General features: G+C 41.9%; 1 protein-coding gene across 7 annotated transcripts in view; it reads left to right on the top strand.

Annotated features, from left to right (window-relative positions):
• LOC125457114 (uncharacterized) overlaps positions 1-27,460 on the top strand; it is a 60,504-nt gene that overhangs the window by 7,676 nt on the left and 25,368 nt on the right. For 6 of the 7 annotated variants that reach the window (XR_007248561.2, XM_048540849.2, XM_048540848.2 and 3 more), the window contains 4 exons: positions 2,788-2,921; positions 13,580-13,641; positions 20,474-20,574; positions 21,575-21,612. Coding sequence is in view for 6 of the 7 variants with exons in the window: in XM_048540849.2 (XP_048396806.1) it covers positions 2,788-2,921; positions 13,580-13,641; positions 20,474-20,574; positions 21,575-21,612 (335 nt within the window). In the remaining variant the exon portion in view is untranslated. The remainder of the gene's footprint in view (positions 1-2,787; positions 2,922-13,579; positions 13,642-20,473; positions 20,575-21,574; positions 21,613-27,460) is intronic. The other variant, XM_048540850.2, reaches the window with a different exon arrangement.

The raw sequence follows: 27,460 nt of genomic DNA, 5'->3' as shown, positions 1-27,460 counted from the left end.
CTTGTCATTTTCAGCCCCAACCTGGATATTATCCAAATCTTGCTGTATTTAGTTATGGACTGTTACAGTATCTGAGAGATCATGCACGATGCTGAACTTTATACAATCTGCGATGAACATTCCCACTTAATGAAGCAGCTGAAGATGCTTCAGTCTTGGACACTACCCTGACGAATCCTGCAGAGATTTCCGAAAGCCGAGATGCCTGACTTCCATCAACTACAACCATTTTCCTCTATGCCAGGTATGTCTCAAACCAGCAGAGAGTTTGCCTCAATACCCCTTGATTCAAGTTTGGTTAGGGCTCCTTGATGCTACACTCCTTTAAATGTCGCATTGATATCAAGGGCAGTCACTCTCATGTCCCCTCTGAACTTCAGCTGTTTGTCCATGTTTGAACCATGTCTGTGATGAGCTCAGGAGTAGCCATGGGCAACCCAAACTGGGAGTCAGTGAGCAGGTTTTTCACTGAGTAGGCGCTGCTTGATAGTATCATTGATGATACCTTCCATCACTTGACTGAAGATCAAGAGTAGACTGTTGGGGCAGTAATTAGCTGGATTGGATTCCTACTGCCTTTTGTTTACAGTATATGCCTGGGAAAATTTCCATATTTGAACAGATCTAGCCCTCAAGATTGTCTATCCACAAGGAGCCGTGGGCCATCAAAAGCAGTAGAATCATACTCCAACATAATCTGCAATGTCATGGCCCGGCATATCCCCCACTCTACCATCGCCATCAAACCAGGAATAGCCCTAGTTTAATGACACACGCAGAAGGGTGTGCACCGGACACATATAAAAATGAGGTGTCAAGCTGGTGAAGCTACTACACAATACCACTTGCATGCCAAGTATTATAAGCAGTAAATGATGGACAGAGCTAAGGGACCCAACAAATAGTGGATCAGATCTTAGCTCTGCAGTCCTGCCACATCTAGATGTGAAGGATGGTGGACAATTCATTAATACACTGGAGGAGGGGGAGACTGTACAGATACCTTCATCCTTATTTATGGGAGAGCGCAGCACATAAGTGCAAAAGGCAAGGTTGAAGTATTTGCAACAATAACATTCCCAAATATAATCCAGTGGTTCCCAGCATCACAGATGCCAATCTTCAGCCAGTTCAATTCATTCCACATGATATCAAGAAATGGTTGAAGGGCCTGTATACTGCAAAGGCTGTGGACCCTGACAACATTCTAGCAAGAGTCCTGAAGGAATCCTCCAGAACTTGCAACAACCCTGACTAAGCTGTTCCAGTCCAGCTACCACATAGGCATCTACTCAGCAATGTCAAAAATTGTCCAAATATACCCTGTACAGAAAAATGAGGACAAATCAAACCTAGCCAACTATCACCCTATCAGTGTACTCTTGATTATCAGTGAAGTGATGGAAGGTGTAATCAACGGTACCATTGAACAGCATTTGCTTAGCAGTTACCTCCTTACTGATATTAAATTTGCGTACCGCCAGGGTTACTCAGCTCTTGACCTCACTGCAGCCTTGATTCAAACATGGACAAAAGAATTCAATTCGAGAGGTGAGGTGAAAATGATAGTTCTTGATATCAAGGCTATGTTGGACTGAGTGTTGTATCAAGGAGCGCTAGAAAAACTGGAATAAATGGGAATTAGGAGCAAACTGTTCGCTGTGGGAGTCATAGCTGGCACGTAGGAAGATAGTTGTGTTTGCTGGAGGCTATTTCATCTCAGCTTGTTATCATATAGTTAAAACAGGAGCCAGTTTGCTTGTAGCAAGTTTCAATGGACAGTAATGTGATAATGATCAGACTTCTTTTGTTTGCATTGTTGGTTGAATAATAAACACTGTCCAGGATAGGGAGAACCCCAGCGTTATTCTTCAGAATACTTCTATCAGATCTTGACATTCAAGGGGACAGAGAATGTTTTGGTCTATTGCCTCCTTAGAAAGATGGTACGTCTGACAGTGCAGTTGTCTGTGATGGAATAGATGTACAGCAACAAGAGACACTCAGAGGTATCCTACTGTGAAAGAAGGAAGAAAGAATTGCAATTATTTTACGACTCTTTGCCCAAATTTCTTTACCTGCTTAAAAGTACAACTCAGTCAACTTTGAAAAAGAACAAATAAGTTGTTATAAAAGGTAAGTTGCTGGAAAAGCTCAGCAGGTCTGGCAATGTCTGTGAAGAGAAATCAGAATTAATGTTTCGGGTCTGGTGACCCATCCTAAGAACTTCTGAGGAAGGGTCACTGGACCTGAAGTGTTAACTCTGATTTCTCTTCACAGATGCTGTCAGACCTGCTGAGATTTTCCAGCAACTTTAGTTTTTGTTTCTGACTTACAGCATCTGCGGTTCTTTCGGTTTTTAAATAATTTGTTATTATCTTTTTGCTCTTGTTACATATAAATTGGCTTCAGTGTTTCCTGCATTTCAACTATTTATACTTTAAAAGTACTTGCTGGTTGTAAAACATTTCAGAATGATCTGAAGTCATGAAAGATGGTACAGTGGTGGTATTCCTCCCTCTAGACCAGGAGACCTGGGTTCAAGTGCCACTTGCTCCAGCAACATCTCTGAACAGGTTGATTAGAAAATATCTAAATAAATCTGTGTAAAAAAATTATGGGTGACTTAGACTATGTAGAATAGAAACAGGCAATTTAGCGTAAACAGTCAATGTGTTTACTGTCACCTATATCCTGGGCATTATGAAAAGTCAAATTCTTTTGTCTTGCCCTTGGAAGTTTGCCTATCAACCTCCAATTTCTGTTTGATTCCTGTTCTTATTTTAGAAGTGCTCTTCATGCAGGAAGAAAGGCGCCACTGTTGGATGTGAAGTGAAAATATGTAGAAGATCCTATCACTATCCATGTGCTATACATGATGAGGCAGCAGTTATTGAAGACGAGGCTCAGGGTATTTACAGGTGACTCTGCAATACTTTTTGGTAAAATCTGAAAATTGTGCTATCATTCTTTAACTGAACATAATTTGCACTAGAAATTGGTGAGATGCAAATCAATTTGTTTTCAGTTTGATCCTTCAGTGAAATAGTAAATTGCCACAACAACCCAGATTTCAGGATCCAGTAGGTTTACTTGGGTAGTGGGCTGGTGCAGGTCAGATTGCTTCAGTCGCTGTTCCAGTTGGGGAAGATTCAGAAGCTGCCACCTTCCCTTAATAGTCTACCATGTGAATCATGGTGCAATGGGTTCGACTTGCCTTCAGGCAAAGAAGCAAAGAAAAAGTAGCTTTGAGATAGTAAGAACTACCGATGCTGGAGTCAGAGATAATACAGTGTGGAGCTAGAGGAACACAGCAGGCAAGGCAGTATCCGAGAAACGAGAAAATTGACGTTTTGGGATGGACCCTTTTGTTTCCCTGAAGAAGGGTCCCAACCCGAAATGTCAACTTTCTGCTCCTCTGATGTTGCCTGGCCTGCTGTGTTCTTCCAGCTCCACACTTACAGAAGAAATAGCTTTGTGCTCTAAACCAAAACCAATCAAAAATTCTTTCAGTCCTTTCTTCCTGTTGTCTATCTAGATTCCCTTAAATGGATCTGTTAGTCTCCTCAACCACCCCACTTTGTAGTGAACTCCACATTGTAACCAGTCTCTAGGTATAGATGTTTCTTGTTAAAAGAACTTTATTTGTTCATGGGATGTGGGTGTCCCTGGCTAGGCCAGCATTTATTGCCCTAATGGCCCAGAGGCCAGGTGAGAGTCAACCGTATTGCTGTGGAGTCTGCAGTCACAAGTAGGCCAGGCCAGGTGAGGATGGCAGATTTTCTTTCCGAATGGACATTCGTGAACCAGAGTCTAGGCCCGAAACATCAGCTTTTGTGCTCCTGAGATGCTGCTTGGCCTGCTGTGTTCATCCAACTTCACACTTTGTTATATTAGTCAACCATGTAGGCTTTTCTGACAATCAACAGTACTTTCATGGTCGTTATTAGACCCTTAATTTCAGATTCTTTTTGAATTCAAATTCTACCATCTGCCATGGAGGGATTTGAATCTGTGTCCCCAGAGCATCAGCTGAGTCTCTGGATTAATTGTCTACCAATAATACCACCAGGCCATTACCTCCCCAGCTTCCTTGATGCGTTTAAGATTAACTAACTTTAGTTTTAGAACATAGAACATAGAAAAGTACAGCACAGTACAGGCCCTTCGGCCCACGATGTTGTGCTGTGGAATAATCCAATCCAAAACTAAAATAACCTAACATACATTCCCTTCAATTCACTGCTGTCCATGTGCATGTCCAGCAGTCGCTTAAATGTCACTACTGACTCCGCTTCCACGACTACCACTAGTAAACTATTCCATGCGCTCACAACTCTCTGGGTGAAGAACCTCCCTCTGACGTCTCCTCTATACCTTCCTCCTAACACCTTAAAACTATGACCCCTCGTGGCAGTCAGTCCTGCCCTGGGGAAAAGTCTCTGGCTATCGACTCTATCCATGCCTCTCATTACCTTGTACACCTCGATCAGGTCACCTCTCTTCCTCCTTCTCTCTAGAGAGAAAAGTCTGAGCTCAGTCAACCTCTCCTTGGAGGACAAGCCCTCCAATCCAGGCTGCATCCTGGTAAACCTCCTTTGCACCCTCTCCAAAGCTTCCACATCTTTCCTATAATAGGGCGACCAGAACTGGACGCAGTATTCCAAGTGCGGTCTCACCAGGGTTTTGTAGAGCTGCAGCATAACCTCGCGGCTCTTCAACTCGATCCCCCTGTTAATGAAAGCCAAAACACCATATGCTTTCTTAACAACCTTATTCACCTGGGTGGCAACTTTGAGGGATCCTTTGTTCTGATATTGCCCACAAAAAGAATCATTGTACGAGAACAGTTAAGTTCAACTTGCTGTAACTCAGCTATTGAAAGAAAGGGACATGCATTTGAATGGCACCGTTCATAGCCCCAGGACATACAAAGAGCTTTGCAACCAGTGAATTCAGCATCTGCAGTTCACATTATCTCTTGCAACTAGTGAAATTGTGTTTTTGAAAGGGTAGTATTGTTGCAATATGGAGAATTAAGTAGCTAATTTGTCCTCAGCTAGCTTTGAGAGAATGAGTTGATAATTTATTTTAACTCTGTTGGTTGAGCTGTAAATATTATCAGTATTTATTTAAGTAAGCCTTGGGATCTTAGCGTTTATGTCTTTTGAGGAAGAAAAAAGCTCTTTAGCCCATTGAGTCTGCACCGGATTATCTGGCATTTGTATGTCATGAATGATCATTTCTACCTTGCAGCCCAAGCCTTGATGTTGTCCAAGCCCACAGGTTGTCCAGATCTAATGGAACTTTAAACAAGGACATTGGAGCTTCCGAGATAACAAGGTGTGGAGCTGGATGAACACAGCCGGCCAAGCAGCATCTCAGGAGCAGGAAAGCTGACGTTTCAAGCCTAGACCCTTCATTAGATTTTTTCTGATGAAGGGTCTAGGCCCGAAACGTCAGCTTTCCTGCTCCTGAGATGCTGCTTGGCCTGCTGTGTTCATCCAGCTCCACACCTTGTTATCTCGGATTCTCCAGCATCTGCAGTTCCTATTGTCTCTGATACTTTGGAGCTTCTACTGTCCTGGGAATTTATACCTCAACCAACAACGATAAAAAAGGCTATCTTGATGTTCTTATTTTGTTGCTTGTGGGAGTTTGCTATGTACAAATTGGCTTCTGTATTTCTAGCATTCCAGCAATGATTAATTCATTTCACAAATGCATCATTGCTGATGAAGCATTTAGGACGTCCCAACAGCCTGAAAAAAAACTGCTTCATGCTCGTTTCATTGTTTGCAATCAAAGTAACCAGAATCCCAGGATTATAGAATGGTTTAGAAAAAATGGAAACATGGAAGTGAACACACAGAAGACTAAATAAAATGTTTGTGAAGCTGGGTCAGGTCAATTTATTTCAAAAATTCAAAGGGTAGTCATCATCCAGGAGTACCTTGTTTTCAGTTTGGAGTGTAGACTGAGTTGAGTCTATGAATTTGGCTCTGAGTGACCAATGTTATTCAGAGGCACAAGTGAGCAAGGTAAACATTTGTCCATACTAAAAACAGAAACCGTCCAAAGCATTTCACATAGTGACCTATATCTTGGTGTACTGATAAAAGTAAATATTTCCTTTCCTAAATAGAACACTAACATCATTGATTAAACAAACACTAAATATTTAACCAACTAAGCATTTAAAGAAAGTAAACAGTTCACTCAGAATGAAAGGCTGCTTAACGTTCAGTCTGGGTCACAAATTCCCAAGCAACCTATATTTTTTTGCTGATATTATGATACTAGCTGATGGTAATACTGGACAAATGAGATCCCAAAATGAAACCTGGCTTGCTAGAATGTAAATTTAATTGTTGCAATTAGTTGCCATGGTGGTTAAAAATATTCAGACAAAACTCAGAATGTTGCTTAACAAAAGAACACAATTGTATTACACCAAAGAAAACAAACAAAACTGCATACATAGTTTAGAAAGATCTTAACATAGGTTGACACTTTGTTTTACTGTTTATTTCCCAGCAATGTCTTCTAACAGATTCTCAATCCCAGAGAAATATCACTCCTATCTCAACTGTTTTAACTGTTTTCATGCTTAACTGACTTTTTCCAGTTCTTCTCCTTCGCCTGCTGAGACAATTTTATGACTTCTTCTGAATTCTGCCTATCCACCTTACAGTTCTGATGGCCTGAACTCATCTCCAGTTTTGACAAATTGAAAATTTCTATACAAAATCACGCAACCTGGAGATTTCACAAACTAAAGCCCTTCTGCTGGAATGGAAATTGTTCCCCTGATTTGAAGCTTCTGTTTCTTCTGTATTGAAGTCAAATCTAAACTAGTAGCCTTTGTTTACTCTGACTATAATAGACTCGCAGTGTAAACATTCTCTATCAGTAAATGCCACAGTTACCTTGCAAAGTACTTGACTGAATTACGTACCTTCTTGGGAATGATGCTTTTAGGTCACTGTTCCAAACGATCTTATGACATTTTTAAGTAAATTCATTATCGTCACAGAATTGAAACCAAAATCTGTCTGCCTTTGCCTTAAAAAAATCCAAATACCTGTCCATCATTCTGATTTGATTTGAGCTTCATGAGATCATCATTGATTACTGCTTGACACGTCGTAATTTCTGCTTGTCCATCATTTAAAGAAGAAAACAAAAATTAACCGGTCTAGATTTCCTGTCATTTATTCTGAGAAGTGTGACAGAGGTACATTGCTTTTTCTGCAAGTACATTGATATCTGGTGCCAGATAGCATTAAAGGTCATTGTCAGCCTCATTTTTTTACAATCTTCACCATGTTAAATCATAAACACGGCTTCTGTGAAATCTAAAGGAAGTTTGCTTGGTTAAGGTAGAAACTCTCAGCTGAGATGGAATGGTTGAATTTTAGGAAGACCTTTGCCTAAATTAGTGTGTGTCACATCAACTCAAATTGACATTTAGTGCCTGTCCCTATTTTTCCCTGAAAATTCTGGCGGTGTACTGCCTACTTGAAGCACTGCAAATCACATGTGGTTACACTCATGGTGCTGTTAGGATGAGAGTTCTAGGATTTGGACCCAGTAACAGTGAAGGACGCCGCCTTGTAGTGCAGTGGTAGTATCTCTACCCCTAGACCAGGAGGCTCGAGTTGAAGACTCATCTGCTCCAGAGTTGTGTAAGAGCATCACAGAACAGATTGGTTAGAAAATAGGTTAAATAAGAGTGGCATAATGGCTCGATGGTTAGCACTGCTGCCTCACAGCGTCAGAGACCTGGGTTCGATTCCACTTTCAGGTGACTGTGTGGAATTTGCACACTTTCCCCATGTCTGTATGGGTTTTTTCCAGGTGCTCTGGTTTCCTCCCACAGCCCAAAGATGTGCAGGTTAGGTGGATTGGCCATGCTAAGTTGCCCATATCATCCAGGGATGTACAGGGTCAGTGGATTAGCTACAGGAAATGCAGGGTTATAGGGATAGGGTAGATGGATTAGTCTGGGTGGGTTGCTCTTCAGAGGGTTGGTGTGGACTTGATGAGCCGAATGGCCTACTTCCACACTATAGGGATTCTGTGATTCTATGAAAAGGAATGGCAATATAGTTCCAAGTCAACATGATCAGTGGCTTGGCGGAGAAGTTGAAAGTGCTGGTGCTCTAATGCATCTGCTGCTGTTGATCTTTAATGTAATGAAACATACCAAGGTACTTAATAGTTATAAAAGATACAATGAAACAAAATAGAACAGCAAACCTCATATTTGAGCTGATGACCAGAAGCCTTGTCAATGTGTAGTTTTGAAGGCATTTCTTAAAGTTGGAAAAAGAGGCAGAACTTTCCAGATACAGAGCATTAAACAAAAAAAAATGTTGGCATGTTTAATAATTGTGAGGGATTCCAGTCGTATTACAGCCTGCACTAATCAAATTGGCAGAGGTAGTCCGGATGATAAATTTGTAGAATATTTTTGTGACAGTTTCCTGGAGTGCTGTGTTGTGTAACTAACAAGGGATAAAGCTATTTTATGTCAAACATTTTATAATGAGGCAGGGTTAATAGGTAATCTCATAGTAAAAGTTGTCGGGTACTGGTAATCATAATGTAGTTGAATTCCAGGTTAATATTGAAAATGGCATGCTCCAATCGTAAACAAGAATCTTAAACAAAACCAGCTATAGGGAAGGAGTGTGGAGAAGTGGCCGCAGTTATTACATAAATAGAGTAAAAGATAAAGTCATAAGTAAACAGTGGGAGTAACTTAATTTCAAAATATCCATCAAACATGAATTCCATTGAATTTCAGTAAGAATTACCATCCTTGGTTTACTCAAGAAGTCAATTAGATTTAAAGCAGATTTATTAGATTCCAAAGAATAGTGGCAAGTTTTAAGAGGCAGGAGGAATGTATCGTTGTTCTAGACTCACTGAAATAAAATAAAAATACTTGCTCCAGTTACCAAGATGAGCAGTTAAGTATGACAAGATTTATCAGCCAAACTCCCTAACAAACGCAATATGGGTTTATTATCTAAGCAAAACTTAGTCACAAAGGAGGCAATAACTAGTTAATATATGCAGTCAGTAATGTAACAGTATAAATGTTTAACACTCTAACGCACACATACACACACGCTCTTTCTCTCACTTCAGGAAAAGGTAAAAGCAAAGCACATTCCTCTGCCAAGATCAGTTTACTGAATGAAAGTATTAGCCAATGAGTTATTCATGAAAGCAAAAGAGAAAGGCACTGACTGTTTTGATGCCTGTTGCTGTGATCACCTGGCACATGTGGTCATCACTGATCATGCACAATTGTCTCTTGCAAGTCTTGGTGACAGAAGTACAATTTTGGGGTGTTTAGTCAATCACCCCTTTAAAAGAGCTAATACGTTTCACTCTGAACTCAACATGAGGACTTCCCTTTCAGAAGTGAGAGATTAGCTGGCATGTCCTGAAATTTGTATTGTTGTGTCTACGAGAGAATATTCCTTTATTCCTTGATGGAATGAAGGCATCGCTGGCTAGGCAGTATTTATTGCCCATCCCTAATTGCCCAGAGGGCAGTTCAGAGTCAGCCACATTGCTGTTTCCTGCCGTGAAGGACATTACTGTGCCAGATGGGCTCTTCCTGACAATCGATAATGGATACATGGTCATCATTAGATTCGTAATTCCAGATTTTTACTGAATTCAAATTCCACCATCTGCCATGGTGGGATTGGAACTTGGCCTCCAGAATGTTATCTGGGTCTCTGGATTAACAGTCCAGTGGTAATACCATTAGGCCGTCACCTCCCCCAAAGCTAGAGGCATAGGCAGCTGAAGGTATGGCTACCAATGGTGGCAGAATTGCAATAATTTAATCACGAGGCCAAAATTTAAGGTTACAGCTATCTTAGAGGATTGGGAGAGCTGAAGAAGATTTAAAGGAATAAGGAAGGACAAGGCCATTAGCAACTTGAAAGTAGGATAAGACTTTTAAAATCAACATCTCGTTTGACTGGATCCACTGCCCATCAGTGAACGATTGGGATATAGGAGCATAACTTGCTGCACCAAGGTTGTTGACAAACTGGTTAAAACTCTCAATGTTGCTGGGAGAGGAATGAATTTGATTGCTATGGAATGTAGTTTGGAATGGGGAGCAAAAGCAAAACTTCAGGTCTTCCCAGTGTTTGATTGGAGGAAATGGTTGCTCACCCAGTGATATAGGATAAACAGTGTGATAAATTAGCAGTTCTGGAGGTTCAAGAGAGGTAAAGCTGAGGTAGGGCTGGATGTCATCAATGTTCACGTAAAAATTAGTACTCTCCCGAGGTGGAGGAATTCCTGCCTTTGGAAAGTACCGTCAAAGGAGACTTGGCAGGTTGCTGCTGTGCATTTTTTGACGGTACGGTTTGTTGCTATTTGGTATTCTGGTGGGGGGTGGGGGGGGAGTGCTTGTTTAAGATGGTGGTGTCAGTTTCCCATCAAGGTCAGTTTTGTCCTAGGTGATATTGAGCTTCTTGAATTTTTTCGCAATTGCGGAACTGACTTAAGAAGTGGTTCAGTTAATTCTTGCTGGAGAGGTTCAAAGAATTTTCTTTGTCACTTATCAGTTTGAGCCCAACTTTGTTCAACTCTTGCTGCCTGCAGGCATGAATACTACGTTAGCTGAGGAATGCTTTTCGATGAGGGAACTGGTCCCATATCAACCCTAACTACAGCTATGAAATTTAAAATAACCTATGTTCTTTTGTTCCAATGTTTCATTGACTCCACTTTAAAAGAACACAGCTGACCACCATTCCACCAACCTCCCAACTTGGGCACCCTCTTTCAGCAAGCGCCTGAGTATTGCTACTGGTGTTCTGTGACTTTAAAAGTAATTCACGAACAACCAGTTTCTTACTTCCTGCTGCTTGCCAGTTTGATAGGAATGAGACCACACGCCCAATGCTTGACTTTCCTCAAGCCTTTCCATTCAAACACAGCGATTAACCCTAATGCATGGAAGGTTCCTGCAGCGCCAATTGTAGTCACAAGCTCTTTCCAGGAATGGAACTGACTTGGATATTTATTAGTCAGTAATGTTCCCAAAAAGGGAAATTGATTCAAAGTCTTAAAGAATTACAAATCTAAATTTTGTTATTGTTATAATTTCCTCTGCCATCTCTTTGTCCCAACCTAACCTTTCTGTGGCAATGGCTTAAAATATAAACAGTTCTGTGTCTATAAATGCTCATACATGGGGGGATTCAAATTGATCCTCTCTCGTGCAATTCCTCAACCATTTTTCCCATTATAAAGTATAACTTCCTATTTCACAATGCCTCCCCCAAGGCTTTAGAAATTCTAGACTTCACAACACAAGCCTTTCAATTACCTAGTAAATACCACAATTCTGTTGATCATATTTTACTGCCACATCAACAATAACAGGGAATAAGACCTGGAAATTTAACTTGGGTTGATCTCTTTCTTCACCGTGTTAGATGGCCTACCCTTTGCCACGATAATTCCTCTTTCAACTAGCCATTAGGAAGCCTGCAGTGATAGCTTAAAATGATGTCCTGTTGCTTACATGAGAGATTTACTTCTACACTGGACTTCCCGTCCACTGAAAAACTGGTAGAGATTGGGAAATGTTCACTGACTGTAAATCAAGTATGCTGGAGACCCAACCCAACACCATTAAAAACATTTTTTATCAAAGGCATATTATTACCGTTGTGCTGTGCTGGTTTACCATTTGGTAACAATAGTGGACTGTCGCTGATATATTCCCATGAGTCTGTCAATGTACTTTTAATTAACAAAGGACATAAGTTTATTTCACAAAAAAGAAGAAAAATATTATTTCCCAAAAATATCCTTTACAGATGCTCAGGCCCAGTGAGGTATCACTTCTATCTTCACTCTTCCATTTCTTACTCAAACTAAGAAGTCACGAGCATTTCCTTTCACTGACTTTACTCACAGTCACCAGATGTGATTGGCTCCATCCTTCCCTGAGGCACACGGGCTAACTCACTAACTTTTCTCTGACTTTGACTCCTTTGAGGCTGCTGCTGATGTAGATTTTTTCTTTTGAACAGAATCTGCTTCTGGCTTCTCTCCTCTCTTGTCAGGTTGCCAGAGCTCAACTTAGTCAAAATTTCACCCATTATCACACCAGGTAACTTAACTAAGAGAATAAAATGTGAGGCTGGATGAACACAGCAGGCCACGCAGCATCTCAGGAGCACAAAAGCTGACGTTTCGGGCCTAGACCCTTCATCAGAGAGGGGGATGGGTTGAGGGTTCTGGAATAAATAGGGAGAGAGGGGGAGGCGGACCGAAGATGGAGAGAAAAGAAGATAGGTGGAGAGAGTATAGGTGGGGAGGTAGGGAGGGGATAGGTCAGTCCACGGAAGACGGACAGGTCAAGGAGGTGGGATGAGGTTAGTAGGTAGGAGATGGGGGTGCGGCTTGAGGTGGGAGGAAGGGATGGGTGGGAGGAAGAACAGGTTAGAGAGGCAGAGACAGGTTGGACTGGTTTTGGGATGCAGTGGATGGAGGGGAAGAGCTGGGCTGGTTGTGTGGTGCACTGGGGGGAGGGGACGAACTGGGCTGGTTTAGGGATGCGGTGGGGGAAGGGGAGATTTTGAAGCTCGAGAAGTCCACATTGATACCATTAGGCTGCAGGGTTCCCAAGCGGAATATGAGTTGCTGTTCCTGCAACCTTCGGGTGGCATCATTGTGGCAGTGCAGGAGGCCCATGATGGACATGTCATCTAAAGAATGGGAGGGGGACTGGAAATAGTTTGCGACTGGGAGGTGTAGTTGTTTGTTGCGAACCGAGCGGAGGTGTTCTGCAAAGCGGTCCCCAAGCCTCCGCTTGGTTTCCCCAATGTAGAGGAAGCCACACCGGGTACAGTGGATGCAGTATACCACATTGGCAGATGTGCAGGTGAACCTCTGCTTAGTGTGGAATGTCATCTTGGGGCCTGGGATAGGGGTGAGGGAGGAGGTGTGGGGGCAAGTGTAGCATTTCCTGCGGTTTCAGGGGAAGGTGCCGGGTGTGGTGGGGTTGGAGGGCAGTGTGGAGCGAACAAGGGAGTCACGGAGAGAGTGGTCTCTCCGGAAAGCAGGCAGGGGTGGGGATGGAAAAATGTCTTGGGTGGTGGGGTCGGATTGTAGATGGCGGAAGTGTCGGAGGATGATGCGTTGTATCCGTAGGTTGGTGGGGTGGTGTGTGAGAACGAGGGGTATCCTCGTTCGTGGCGGGGGCGGGGTGTGAGGGATGTGTTGCGGGAAATGCGGGAGACGCGGTCAAGGGTGTCGTTTAGCTTAAGTGAAGTGATTGTTTTGAAATACTATTTGACCCACTGTTTAAAAAAATGTTTCTGATGCTTTTCAAAACAAAACCAAATCATCTTCACTGACCTCAAAATCAAAATTTCTTTATTTAATAATCCATGTTTCCACATAATAGGAATATATTATAGATCTTCATCATGGCTATGAGAATTTATATTTATTTGATTGTTACTTCTTGCAGTTTTCTTTCACCCTGATTTGTGTTCTGTCTTCTTTGCTTTTGCTTTAGAATTTATTGTAAAGCACATAAGAAAGATATGGAAAATCCATCACCCTATGGAAACTGCCACAGTAAGTTGATTTGTTGCACATCATTAGCACCCCTTATTTTTACTCATTGTCAAGAATCTGGACTGCAAGGAGTATCAGCAGATGCTGATGGGAATGCCATAATTCCTGTATGGTTACACTATTGCCAGGAAATCAAGACCTAGCCATTGAGCCATTTGAAGCTGTTGTACAACTGAGTAAGATCACAACTGATCTTTGACCTAACATTTTTGCCCTGTACATGTTAATGCTTCTGGTTAACACAAGGTGGTTATGACCCAGGAGAAGATGATCGGTCTGGATTTCCCATTGAGATTTCTGGCCTTCATGCCAGTCCAGGTAGCGATACCACCATTAGTTAAATTGTTACTTAACCGTCACTCTCATCTGATGATCACCCCTGAGCATGATATATAGTGGAACCAATTCTCTCCAAGATAATTATTAGAATATTCACGTTGGATTTGGCAGTCAGAATACTGATAGTGAGCAGATTAAACTTTATATCAGCTTACATATCACAATATTTTATTAGATCATAGTATAATTATTGATTATGAAGGCCCTTCGCCCCATTTTAGTCTATGCTGGATGTTTGAGGGAGCTCTTGAATTAGTTTCAAGTTCTACCCTTTTTCTATAACTTTTTTTTCTGAATCACAAAATTATTATCATTCAGAATGAGGTCATTCATCCTGTTGTGTCTGCAGCAGCATTATCAATCAGCAATCTGACTTACCACCATTCTCCCACCCTTTTCCTGTAAGCCTGCCAACTTTTGTTCTACTCAAATAATCATGCATTGACCTTTTGAATGCCTCAATTGAATTTGCCTCCACCACAGTTCTGGGTCATGAACTATGACCCGAGCTATGAGCTGCATGAAAAATGTTCTCTTTTAGTGCATTTGCTTCTTTTCTAAATTACTTTAAATCTGCATCCTCTAATTCTTGATCCTTTATACACTTCTTACATCTCCTCTGTGTGGGCTCTTGCCTTTCTATCAGTCTTGGTCTTTGCTATCCTCCTCGAGCCCAGTCTAAAAAACCTCTCAGAGACAGTGAGGACTGCAGATGGAAACCAGAGTCAATAGCTGTGAAGCTGGAAAAGCACAGCAGGCCAGACAGTGTCCCAGGAGCAGGAAAATGAACTTTTTGGGCTGAAACCCTTTGTCAGGACTGGGGAGGGGTAGGTAGGATGGTGATAAATAGTTGCACTTAGAGGGTTAGTGTGATTGGTCATTGGGAAGGGTGGAGCGGATAAGTGAGTAGGAAGATGGATGGGTGAGGTTCAGGCAGGGAGGTGAGGAGGGGGAGGGCTGGATGTGGGATAAGGCTGGGGATGGAGAGATTTCAAAGCTGGTGAAGTCAATATTGAGGCCATTGGGCTGTAAACTCCCAAGGCTAATTATCAGGTGTTGGGTATCCAGTTTATGTTTGGCCTCACGCTGACAGTGGAGGAGGCCAAGGATGGACATGTCGCCATGGGAGTGGGAGAGGGAAGTAAAATGGATTGCAACTGGAAGGCCTGGTTGGTTGGTCGGTGATACTCTGTGAACTGGTCTCCTCCCATCCCACCCTCAGATTCACCTGGACCATTTCTGACACCTCCCTCCCATTCCTGAACCCATCTGTCTCCATCCCCAGAAACTGACTCACCACTAACATCCATTTCAAACCCACTGACTCCCACAACTACCTCGACTACACCTCCTTTCACCCATCCTCCTGCTATCCCATACTCTCAATTCCTCCACCTCCGCCACATCTGCTCCCAGGATGAGTTGTTTTACTCCAGGGCATCACAGATATCCTCCGACTTTAGGGGCTGGAATTTCCCCTCCTTTGTAATTAAGGATGCCCTCAACCACATCTCTTCCCTTTCCCACACTTCTGCCCTCAAAGCCCCTCCCCCCAACGACAGTAAGGATAGAGCTCCCCTCGTCTTCACGTACCACCCTACCGACCTCCGAATCCAACACATCATCCTCTTGACATTTCAGCCAACTATAAACAGATCCCACTACCAAAAAGATATTTCCTTCCCCACCCCTGGCTGTTTTCCGCAGGGACTGTTCATTTGGTGACTCCCTTGTCGACCCTCCACCACACCTGGTACCTTTCCCTGCAACTGCAGGATGTGCAATACCTGCCCCCACACCTCCCCTGTCACCTCCATTCAAGGCCCGAAACAATCCCTCCCAATCCAGCAGAGATTCACCTGCACTACATCCAACTTGATCTATTGTATCCATTGCTCCCAATGTGGTCTCCTGTATATTGGGGAGACCAAACGTAGACTCGGGTCTGGTTCGAGGAGCTCCTGTGCCGTGCGTTCACCAACCCACCCAATTTTCTGGTTGCACCCATTTTAATGCCCCCTCCTTCACCCCTGGTGACATATCCATCCTTGGCCTCCTCCACTGTCAGTGTGAGACCAAACATAAACTGGACGAACAGCACCTGATGTTTCACCTTGGGACCTTTCAGCCCAATGGCCTCAACATTGACTTTACCAACTTCAAAATCCCTCCACCCCCAGCAGACTCCTCCCATGTTCAGTCCTCCCCCTACTCCTCACCTCCGGGACCCGACTGAAGGGTCCAGATCCAAAACATCGACTTTCCTGCTCCTCTAATGCTGTTTGACTGGCTGTGCTTCTCCAGCTCCACATATTAGCAACTCTGACTTCCAGCATTTGCAGTCCTTACTATGTCCCTGTCCATCTTCCTATTCACCTATTCCTTCAACCCTGAGCAATCTTAATAACCCCCTACCTGTGTCCACCTACCACCATCACACCTGAGTTCTGAGGAAAGGTCACCGGACTCGAAACGTTAACTCTTCTTTTTCTCCTTCACAGATGCTGCCAGACCTCCTGAGCTTTTCCAGCAACTTTGTTTTTGTACCATCACACCTACCTTTCCCCCCAGCCCCACCGCCTCTCTATATTTACTTCTGTGCTCCTCTCCCCTCCCCCAGTCCAGACATACCGTTTTGGCTTGAAACATTGATTTTCCCCCTCTTAGGATGCTGTCTGATCTGCTGTGCTTTCCAGCTTCACATCTAAAAACCTGTTAGACAGGTTCAGCGTAACCTCCTTGCTTTTGTTAATATTAATTGCTGTCTCCATTTGACTGATGTACATTCCTGCTCCTGCACACTCTTGAGAATGCTATCCTTATGTTATTGTCTAATTTATGCTACTATTGATTTAGTTGTTCCATGTTCTTCTACCAAAGTGTATCACCTTGCACTTCCCTGCACTGAACTCAATCTGCTGTCCATTGACTTGTCAATGTCGTTGCAAAGCTGTACACTCCTCCTCACACTTTTTACAATGCTTCCAAATTTGTGTCCTCTGTGAGCTTGGAAACTGCCCCCTGCATGCTAAGAACTAAATAATTAATATTAATCAGGAAACAGTCCCGGTATTGAGCATTGAGAAAACTTGCTACACATTTTCCTCCAACCTGAAAATATCCATTAACCACTACTTTCTGTGTCCTCTTACTTAGCCAATTTTATACCCACATTGGTCATGTCCCTTTTATTCCATGCTGTCTTCTTTCTGTTACAGGTCTGTAATGTGGCACTATCTCAAATGCCTTTTGGAAGTTTGTAAACACCTCGTGAGCTACATTCCCCTCATCAACTCTCTTTGTTACCCCTTCAAAAAATTTCCCAAGTTGTTTAAACTTGATTAGTTCTTCTCCTTGGTTCATCCTAATTCTCATCAGTTGACCCACATTTAACCATGTGACCATTACATCTTTCCCAAGTTATTGGCTCTAGAACTGCCACAAAAGTTAAACTGAGTGGACTGTAATTGCTGGCCTTATTCTTGCACGCTGTTTTGAATAAGGTTGAATGTTTGCAATTCTTCAGTTCTTTCGCACCACACTCAAAGCTAAGGAATTTCGAAAAATTATGGTCGACATTCATGTGATTTCAACTCTTACTTCTTTACCTTGGATGCATCTTTTCTGATCTTGGTGCTTTAATGACTTTAGACACTGACATCAGGTCCCACCTCCCCATCAGTTTTAAACCCTTCAAGTGAATTTCCTCATATGTCACCTCAGCCTGTGTAACATCTTCTTCCTGATTAAATACAGATGCAAAATATTCATTTAATACCTCAGCTTTCATGTCTAAGTCCCTTTATTCCTATTTAATCAGTCATACTCTTCTTTTTACTATTTTTGAGTCTGTAGAAGACTTTTGTCTTCCCTTTTATATTTGTTTTTAGTCCCTTTTCATAATTCCTCTTTGCTTTTATTTTCTTTATTACCTCCCTTCTGAATCTGCTGTATCAACTTGGTTTTCAATTGTATTCATTACATGACATGTGGTGTAAGCACAGTCTTTCTTCAGCTTAACTTCTATCCCCTCTATCATTTACGGAGCTCTGAATTTCTTCACCCTACCTTTCCCATTTGAGGAAGTATACCCTTACTGCGCCTGGCCCATCTCTTCTTGTAAGGTTGCCCATTGTTCAGCCACAATGTTTTTCCCACCAAACTATGACTCCATTATTCATCCAGCTCTGTTCTTATTCCATTGAAGTCAGCTTTCCCCTCGATAATTGTTCTTACTCAGGTTGTTCATTCTTCTTTTCCACTGTCATCTTGCAGTGCCTCTTTTCTTGATGGACTAGACACGTAACTTCAGAAAATTTTCGTAAAAACTGTGCCCTTAGCTCTGTCACTATCTCAGTGCAGGTAGTTATAGTTCCCCATTGTAACTACTTTATAACACTTGCATCACTCTGCATTTTTCTCATAGAGTTGTTCCTCTACATCCATACCACTAGTTGGTGACCTCAACAGCAATGTGAATGCACCATTGTTCCTTTGTTCTCGTCAAAATGATTCTGACTTTGAACTCTGACACAGTCTTTCTCCAGCACTGCAGTACTGTCTTTAAACAATACTGTCACCCTTTCTCTATTCCCTTTCTTACCTTCCTGAACATGCTATATCCAGGAATATTTAATACTCAGTCCTATTCTTCCTTGTGACAAATCTTTATTATATCAACGTTACAACTGCAAGTGGCACTTTGAGCTTGTAGCTCACCAGTCTTATTCACTATACTTCATGCATTCGCGTACATGCCTGTAACTCTGATTTAGAACGTTTATTTATTCTGACCTCACCTATTAACTTATTAACCTATTAACTTACTAATCTTATATCCCTACTGATTTATTTTAAATCTTCTGCATCATGACTGGCAAAATGTCACACAGGAAACTCAGTCCCAGATCTGTTCAGGTTCCCAGATTTGGCAAGTACAGGAAATGCCAATTTTCACCATGACCCCCTCCCCCTCCTCCAGAATTTACCTTTTTTTAAGCTTATGCAATTTGAATCGCAGCCCTCATTCATGGAAACAGTTTCTCCTTGCTTTCTCTTTCAAAACCCTCTATCTTTTTGAACTGCTGTATTAAATATTCCCTTGACCTTCTCTACTCCGAGGAGATCGATTCCAGTTTCTCCAGTCTCTCCATGTAACTAAAGTCCCTTATTTCTGGTACCATTCTGGGAAATCTCTCCTGTACTGTCTTGAAGGTGTTAACAGTTCCACAAGCAGAGCATCCAGTATTTTACACACTGCTTCATCTGGTGTCAACCAGAATTGTATAAATGTTTGACATCTAATTCTTGCTTTTGTACTCTTTGCCTTATGGAACATATAGAATACAGCACAGGAACAGCCCCTTCAGCCCTCCATGTCTACATCAACTATGATGCCATTCTAATTCCGCCTGTTTTACTCAGAAAACCACATTCAATTTTTAGCGGCTTTATCAGCTTGCCCTACCTCTTTCAAAGTGTGATATAACACCCCATGACAACATTTAATAGTTTATTAACTAATTCCGTGAATTAGGCCTCCACTACTGTACATGTGTTGATCACTGTGTGAAGAGTTGATGGACAATAGCCTCATTTTTTGCCTTTAAGTTACTATGTAACTGTGTATATTTATTCTTTTTAAAATGCTATGCATGTTATCTTGGGTCTGAGAGGCGGTGGTGCTTTCAAGGAACTGTAAATACCAAAGTAAATGAAAACCAGTGTATACTGGGATAAAATTACAGCCCAAAAATATTAAACTACAAAGAAAACATTTTACGTACTGTTTACAAATGTTTTAAATAGATTTGAGTATACCAGCAGTAGTATTGCAATTCATCCCCTGTAAAAGCAAATACAATTTGTTAAAATCTATGGTAAATATGTACTTTATTATTCATTACTCATCAGGCAAAGAAATAATTTGCATTTCAGTAGCACTGTATACAGCCTCAAATGAGGTCACTGCTGTAAAATGGGAGGAGTGGCAATCAATTAGTGTAAAAGGTCACACAAGCAGAAATGTGACTATCAACAGATGATCTATTTCACTGGTAAGTGATAAATATTGTTAATGACATTGGGAAGACTTTTCTTGCCCACCAAATCGCCTATGAGATATTGTACATCCACCTAAGAGGAAAGGTAGAACCATTGTTTAATGTCTCATTTGAGGGATTACCATATCCAGTGCTGCGGCAGTCCCTCAGTACTGCACTGAAATGCTAGCCTAGGCCTTGTATTCAAATGGAACCAGGGTCCATAACTTTCTGACTCAGGCAATAGTGCTACCACTGGGAGTAAATGTGATATCCATTCATAATTCAAAGCTATGGTCTGCTTTCAATTCAGAATTAGTTATCTTGTGATGTTGGTTGTTTCAATTTTTTTGACATTTATTTTAATTCTGTTGATGATTGAAGTTACTGAATAGCCACTTTGAATTATTAAAACTAAACTGAATTCTCCTTAACTTTATAACTCTTACAAGGTAATAATGCTGGCAGTGATACAGATGATGCCTTTGTTACTGTTGAGGAGAATAATCTTCCTGCAGCCTCTAATCACAGGAAATCTCAACCAGGATCATCAGTATGTAGCTATACAACATTTACATCCTTTTCTTTATTTGTCCTTTGTGAATTGCTCAGTAATTAATACTTTGGTAGATTACAGTAAGTTTGGGGAAATTTAATAAAGTGATATCAACAAATGGAGTGTTTTGTAGTAGTGGTTAAAGTATAAATCACAGTATACGTTAAGATAAAACTAGATCAGTTTTTAAAGACATAGAAACAGTAATCTGGGGATAGAGTGAGGTTAATGTAAATTATTTTAAGTTACTCAGGCAAAATGCTCAGGCAGATTCAGTGAGCTGTGCGATCTCAGTCTGTGCTGTAAACTTGAATGAAGTATTTGAAATAACAACAGGTAGTTAGTAGCACAGATAATTTTCACTCCCTCATAACAGATTATTATTGCCTACTGTCTTTTTATGCAGCGGGAACTGGTGAAGATAACACAGAATGTAGATAGTGCAGTATTTGTAGGAAATCACCAAGATCCAAAGTCAACAGCTTGGGCACGGTGGAGGAATAAAATGATGAGGTTTAGAATTAACTTAGAGGCTGTGTCTGGTAAGTCTTGTCTGGTCCATGACAGTCTCGAGTAACAATCAACTCTGTATACCACTGCTGGTGGTGACAATTACAGTTAGCTTTGACTGTTAAGCGCATGGACCTTTCAGACACCCGGAGTGAACCTCACAGTGGTCTGTCACCGTGAAATTCACTGTTGTATTGTGTAATGCTCATGTCATGTATACTCTGGTGCAAGCTCAGATCCTCCATTGTCTCCATTTGGTACCTTTTTCTAATCCGACATTGCATTTCTTATAAATATGTAAATTTACAAAGATTAAACAAGAAAAATACCTGTTATTTTAATTACAATTCTGAATGAGATAAGTGCAATAGTAAATAAAGCATTTTCCATTTAAGATACATCAAGCAATACAGTTTACTTACCTTTCATACCCTTGACCTTGATGACTTTATCCAGTTTCAATTTTTTATATTTCCAATTCTACAAGAAGAATGACGATTGGAGAGTGAGAACTCCGCGAAAGAGGTAAGTGATGTTATGTCATGATAAACTGCCCAATGTTCCCCCATCAAACTTAAAATGATTTAATGTACCGAGTTCAAGACTGGTGCAGATGATTGCTGCACTTTACTGTAGTTCCATTCCGTTTCCAGAAGGATAAAAGCAGTTCATTCAGGAAGCATTGAGGTTTACCTTTAGGTGGAAGTATTATTTTGTTATTACATCATAAATGAAAGGTGAATTCTCTTGATTTCCCGAACTGACTACTGCATAGCAGTATTATGCACATTTTCCGTACTCTCCCCATATTATCTATGTACAAGACCATAAGAAACAGTACCAGGAGTAGGAGCCTACTCCTCCATTCACTAGGATCATAATTGATCCAACATTCCTCATGTCCACTTCCCTGCCTTTTACCTGTAACTGTGATTCCCCTCGTGATCAAGAATCTATCTATCTCAACTTTAAGTACATACAAGGACCCTGCCCCCACACTTCTCTGTGGTTAGGAGTTGCAAAGCCTCATAACTCATTGAGAGAAGAAATTCTTCCTCATCTCAGTATTAAATTAGCACCCATTTATTCTGATACTGTGCCCTCTGCTCTTTGGCTTTCACATGTGTGAAACATCCTCTCAACCTCTACCCTGTCAAGCTCCTTAGGAATCCCATATCATTCAATATCATTCACCTCTCATTCTTCTAAACTCCAGTGAGTAGAGTCCCAACCTGTTAAGCCTTTGTTCACAAGACAATCCCTCCAATACCTGGGATCACCCTAGCGAACCTTCCAATGCCAGCATATATTGATATTACTTACGCACAGTGCATAGTTGTCCTTCATGCTATGTGTGAACATCAACCCAAACCAAGCTAATGACATTCATGGAAAAGCAAACTGCTGCAGATGCAGGAGAGCGACATAAAATCAGCAAGTTCTGAAGAAACTTAGCAAGGCTGGCAGCATCTGTGAAGTGAGAAACAGAGTTACTATTTTGAGTCCCTGACATGACTCTTCTTCAGAACTGATGGGTGGTGAAATAAGATGGCTTTTCTGGGGAAAGTGTTGAGGAGGAGGAAGTGGAACAAGAGACATAGCCAGGGAAGGTTAGAGGGAGAGGGAAATTAGATTTGCCTTGGAACTAATGGCAAAGAGATTGGTAATGGTTGTAGAGAAGACTTAAATCACAGATGTAGGTTAGGTGTTAATGTCTGAATGCAGTTCAGCTCTGCAGGAAGCAGAAATGTGTAAACACGATACAGACATTGAGGAAATAAAGTAGCAATCAGAATAGAGGACAAAGTTCACGATATGAAGTTGTTGAATTTAGTGTTGAGTCCAGAAGACTGAAGTACCTGATGAGAAAAGTATGCGCTGTTTCAGGAGGGAGGCAGTGACATAATGGTAATGTCACCGGACCAGTAATCTAGGACCCCAGGCTAATGACTGTGGATCTTGTGGCATAATGATCTTGTCCCCCTCTTTGGGCCAGAAGGCCCAAGTTCAAGTTCCTCCTGTTCAATTATGTCATACCATGTTTGAACAGGTTGATTAAAATGTCAAAGGTGTATTGAAATGGCAAGCAACTGGCTCATGCTTGCAGACTGAGTGGAGGTGTTCCACTAAGCAGTGTATGTTGGGCTTCCTCAGAGGCGAGGACACTACAGTGAGAGCAGCAATTGCAGTAGACCAAATTGAAAGAAGGAAAAGTGAATTTATGCTTCACATGGAAGGACTGTTCAAAGCCTTAGACATTAACGAAGGAGGAGGTAAAACTACAAGTGTTACACCTCCTGTGATTATCTAGTCAAACGCTGTGGGAGGGAGATGAGGGTGCGAGAGAGTGGGCCAGGGTGTCACAGTGGGATTGGTCCTTTCAGAATGCCAGTGGGGGAGGGGAAAGTAAGTTTGATGGTGGCACCGTACTAGAGATGGTGGAAATGGGAGAGGATGAACATGAAGGTTGGTAGGACACAATCTGAGGACAAAGGATGCCATAGGTGGGAGGGAGGGGGAAGGGATCAGAGCAGAAGGCTGGAAATAGATCAGACACATGGCTCGAGGCCCTGTTATGCACAGTAGCGGAGGTCCTTGGTTGAATAAAGAGGAAGACATGCCAGAAATGCATTTGGAAGGCAACATCATCAAAATAGATGCAACAAAAGTTGGAGAAGCTGTAGAATGGAATTGATTTCTCGCAGAAAGCAAGATGTAACAAAATGTAGATGAGATAGCTGTAGGAATCTGTGAGTTTGTTTGTAATGAGCATTAGAGATAGGTAAGTCAGGGAAGACAAAATGCTAAAAACAGCCTCTGCATGCAAAGTGATTGTAGTGTGCAGACTTTTAATGAAAATTGTTGGTGTGTGTGCCTGGTGCTTCTTGCCAAGTGCTCCCTATTGGTGTCAACATGTGAAATGCCTTGACTCTAACTTAATTTTCCTCATAGCTTCAATCTTAGTAACCAGAGGGCATGACGTGGCTGGCTGTGAGAAAAATTATTCCCACCTCATAGGGACCACTTCATGAACCAGCAGGCTGTGTGCCTCACTGTCCGTGCATTATGGTCTGACTTCTGTTTTGCCAATTGTGGAGGCTTCAGAGTAAGAGATGAGAAGGCATGAATATGAGAAACTGAAATGTCATTTGAATTAATTCTGACCAGGGCTCCATGGTTCTTGATCTTCAAACCCATTGTTAGGAGTGACATAGGTGAAGCTCTGTGAGAAACCTTCTTATACCTTACCCCAGTCATTTAGTAATAGAAACTGTAACTGTCCTCAACTTTACATCTCGGGTCTTGACCAAATGAATCTAGGTAATGGCCATGTAGACTGCCCTTTGATATTCTTATGTTGGCCTTTGCTTTCATATATTTGCAAAACTTCCACACACTCTGCTGTCATCTTACTGCATCTGTGCACGATGCTGGTGAAACCACATCTGGAGTACTGTAGGCAATTTTGGTTCCCTTATTGAAGGAAAGGTATCATTTCATTGGAGGCAGTTCAGAGAAGGCTCACTAGGATGATCCTGAGAATGGATGAATTGTCCTTCACAGCAAAGGCAATAAAGGGGTTGGGACTCTACACATTGGAGTTTAGAAGAATGAACGGTGGTCTCATTGAAATGTATGGGATTCTTAAGGATCTTGACAGAGCAAATGCTGAGAAGATGTTTCCTCTTATGGGAAATTCTAGGACCAGAGGGCAAAGTCTCAGAATAAAGGGGTACAAATTTAAGACTGAGATGAGGACGAATTTCTTCTCTTGCAGCATTATGGGTCCTTAGAACTCCTCGCCACAGAGTGCTATTGACACAGTGTTCTTGTCCATATTTAAGGCTGAGATAGAAAAATTCTTGATCAGTGGGGGAATCAAAGGTTACGTGAAAAACACAGGAAAGTGGATGTGAGGAATGTTGGATCTGAATGTTGGAGCAGGTTCGAGCGGCTGAATGTCCTACTCCTGTTCCTATTTATTATGGTCCCAACTTCAGTGCTGTCAAGTAATCTGAAAAAGAGGTACTGGACTCCTACAGTTTGATTCATTTTCTGCAGCACAGCCAAGCACTGTCGTTAGTGGCTACTTGCATATTTGATGTTAAGCAAAGAAAAATACTTTTAAAAGCACATCTTTTAAGATTTGCATTAATTTGCTGTTGACAAGCCAAAAGGGAAGCTACTTAGCCCCAGCTTGCAGTATTGTTCTACTTTGGCTCCACTTGCTAACATGATCTTTGCATCGTACTCGTTGTAACCCTATATGGCTTACGTATAATTCCTTTCGAGTGGATGCCCCTTTTAAAGCTGTTGGATTGTTGTAAAATCTCAACTGATTCACTAATGTCTTTTTGGGAAAGGGAGCTTGCTGTCCTGAGCTATTCCTTTCCATAGCTACCACCACTGACACATGGTGTCCTATTTCTGTAGTGTAATGGTCCTCACATTAGCTTTACAACTGAACAGTCCCTGGTTTGAGATCAGGCAAAAACGTTTGTGTGCATTGCTACTGTCACAGTGGAGAATTGAATCCTGATTTTTCCTCTTTGTTAAATTAGTAGAAGCAATAGGTGGAGGGGCAGGTTCTGTTGAGGAAGTGAGGAGGATGCTGAAGTACTTGGACAGTCCAGGAGAATGGTACAAAGAAGTGGCGGATGGAATAGAATATGGCAACATGTGAGGTTATGCACTTTGGAAGAATGGAGGCAGACACTACTTTCTAAATGGGAATAGGCTTCAGAAATCTGAAGCACAAAGGGACTTGGAAGTCCTAGTGCAGAATTCTCTTCAAGTTAACATACAGGGTTCAGTTGGCTGTGAGGAAGACAAATGCAGTACTAGCATTCATTTCAAGAAGGCTGGTATATGAGAGCATTTATGTACTGCTGAGGCTGTATAAAGCTCTGATCAGATTGTATTTGGAATGTTGTGAACAGTTTTAGGCCCCATATCTGAGGAACGATGTGCTGGCATTGGACGGGATCCAGAGGAGGTTTACAAGAAGTATATAGCTTCTCCCTTGGCTTGTCAAAAGCGAATTAACTCAGATCTTAAATCTCATTTTCTAAGATAAGTGCCTGCCTTGCTGAGGCTTATTCTCAGTCATCCCTAACAAATGACTGAACAACCCTTTAGACTAGGAGGATGGCAACACTCTGCCCCAGCTACCAGAGGTTGGTACCCACTAGTGCATCAAATTATAATACCAGCCTTCCACATTGGACCCTGAAGTGAGCTTCTGACTTCATGTTTACACCATCACTAAGTCCTATCAACCCTTAACTGCTTGGTGCTGTCTGCCTCGGTACATATGCAGCTGAAACCCTCTTCATGCCCCTAGACTATAGCATTCCAATGTACTCCTGTCTGGACTCTCAAAATCTACCCTCCATCAATACAAGGTTATGCAAAATTTGCTGTTCATTTCTATTCATGCGCTAAGATCTGTTCATCATCTATCCTATGCTTGCTGACCTATATGTCCCATCAAGCAATGTCTTATTTTGAAATTTGAATCCTTGCTTTCAAATCCATCAATAACTCCGTCTCTTCCAGCTCAAACTTCTCTGAGATACCTGCATCTGCACCCTCAATTTTAGTTGTTCCACCGTTGGTGGCCATGTCGTCCGTTGCCTAGATCCTGAGGACTGGAACTAAACCTCCCAAAACCTCTCTAACTACTTTCTCCCTTCTAAGATACTCATTAAAATCTTTCCTCTTTGACATAACTTCTAGTTATTTGACCTCCTTACTTGTCTCCCCTTTTTTTGGTTTCATGATATTTGTGTAGTGCCTTGCGATATTTTATTTTGTTGAAGGTGTAACATCAAAAGATGTTCACCTGCACATCCGCTAATAAGGTCTACAGTATCCACTGTTCCCGATGTGGCCTCCTCTACATCGGGAGACCAATCAGAGGCTCGGAGACTGCTTTGTGGTACACCTGCGCTCGGTTCGCGACAAATGTCAACACCTCCCAGTCGTGACCCACTTCAGCACCCCCTCCCACTCCCTGGATGACATGTTAATCCTGATCCTCCTCCAGTGTCATAACGATGCCATCCGGAAACTGGAGGAACAGCACCTCATATTCCACCTTGGAAGTTTACAACCCAGTGGTCTCAATGTGGACTTTACTAGCTTCAAAATCTCCCCACCCACGACCTCGTCCCAAGACCAGACCCCACTCTCATTCCCACCTTACTGACCTGTCCGTCTTCTCTCTCACCTATCCGGTCCTCCCACATCACTGACCAATCCCCACCACTAATCACTAGATACCTACATTCACCTTTACTAGCTTCATCCCGTCTCATTGACCTGTCCATCTTTTCTCCCACCTATCTGCTCCACTATCTACCTGCTATCA

This window comes from Stegostoma tigrinum, chromosome 12, assembly GCF_030684315.1.
Source record: "Stegostoma tigrinum isolate sSteTig4 chromosome 12, sSteTig4.hap1, whole genome shotgun sequence".
NCBI classification, from domain to species: domain Eukaryota; kingdom Metazoa; phylum Chordata; class Chondrichthyes; order Orectolobiformes; family Stegostomatidae; genus Stegostoma; species Stegostoma tigrinum.
The sequence above is the reverse complement of the archived record's forward strand: the minus strand, read 5'-3'. Positions and strand labels throughout refer to the sequence as shown.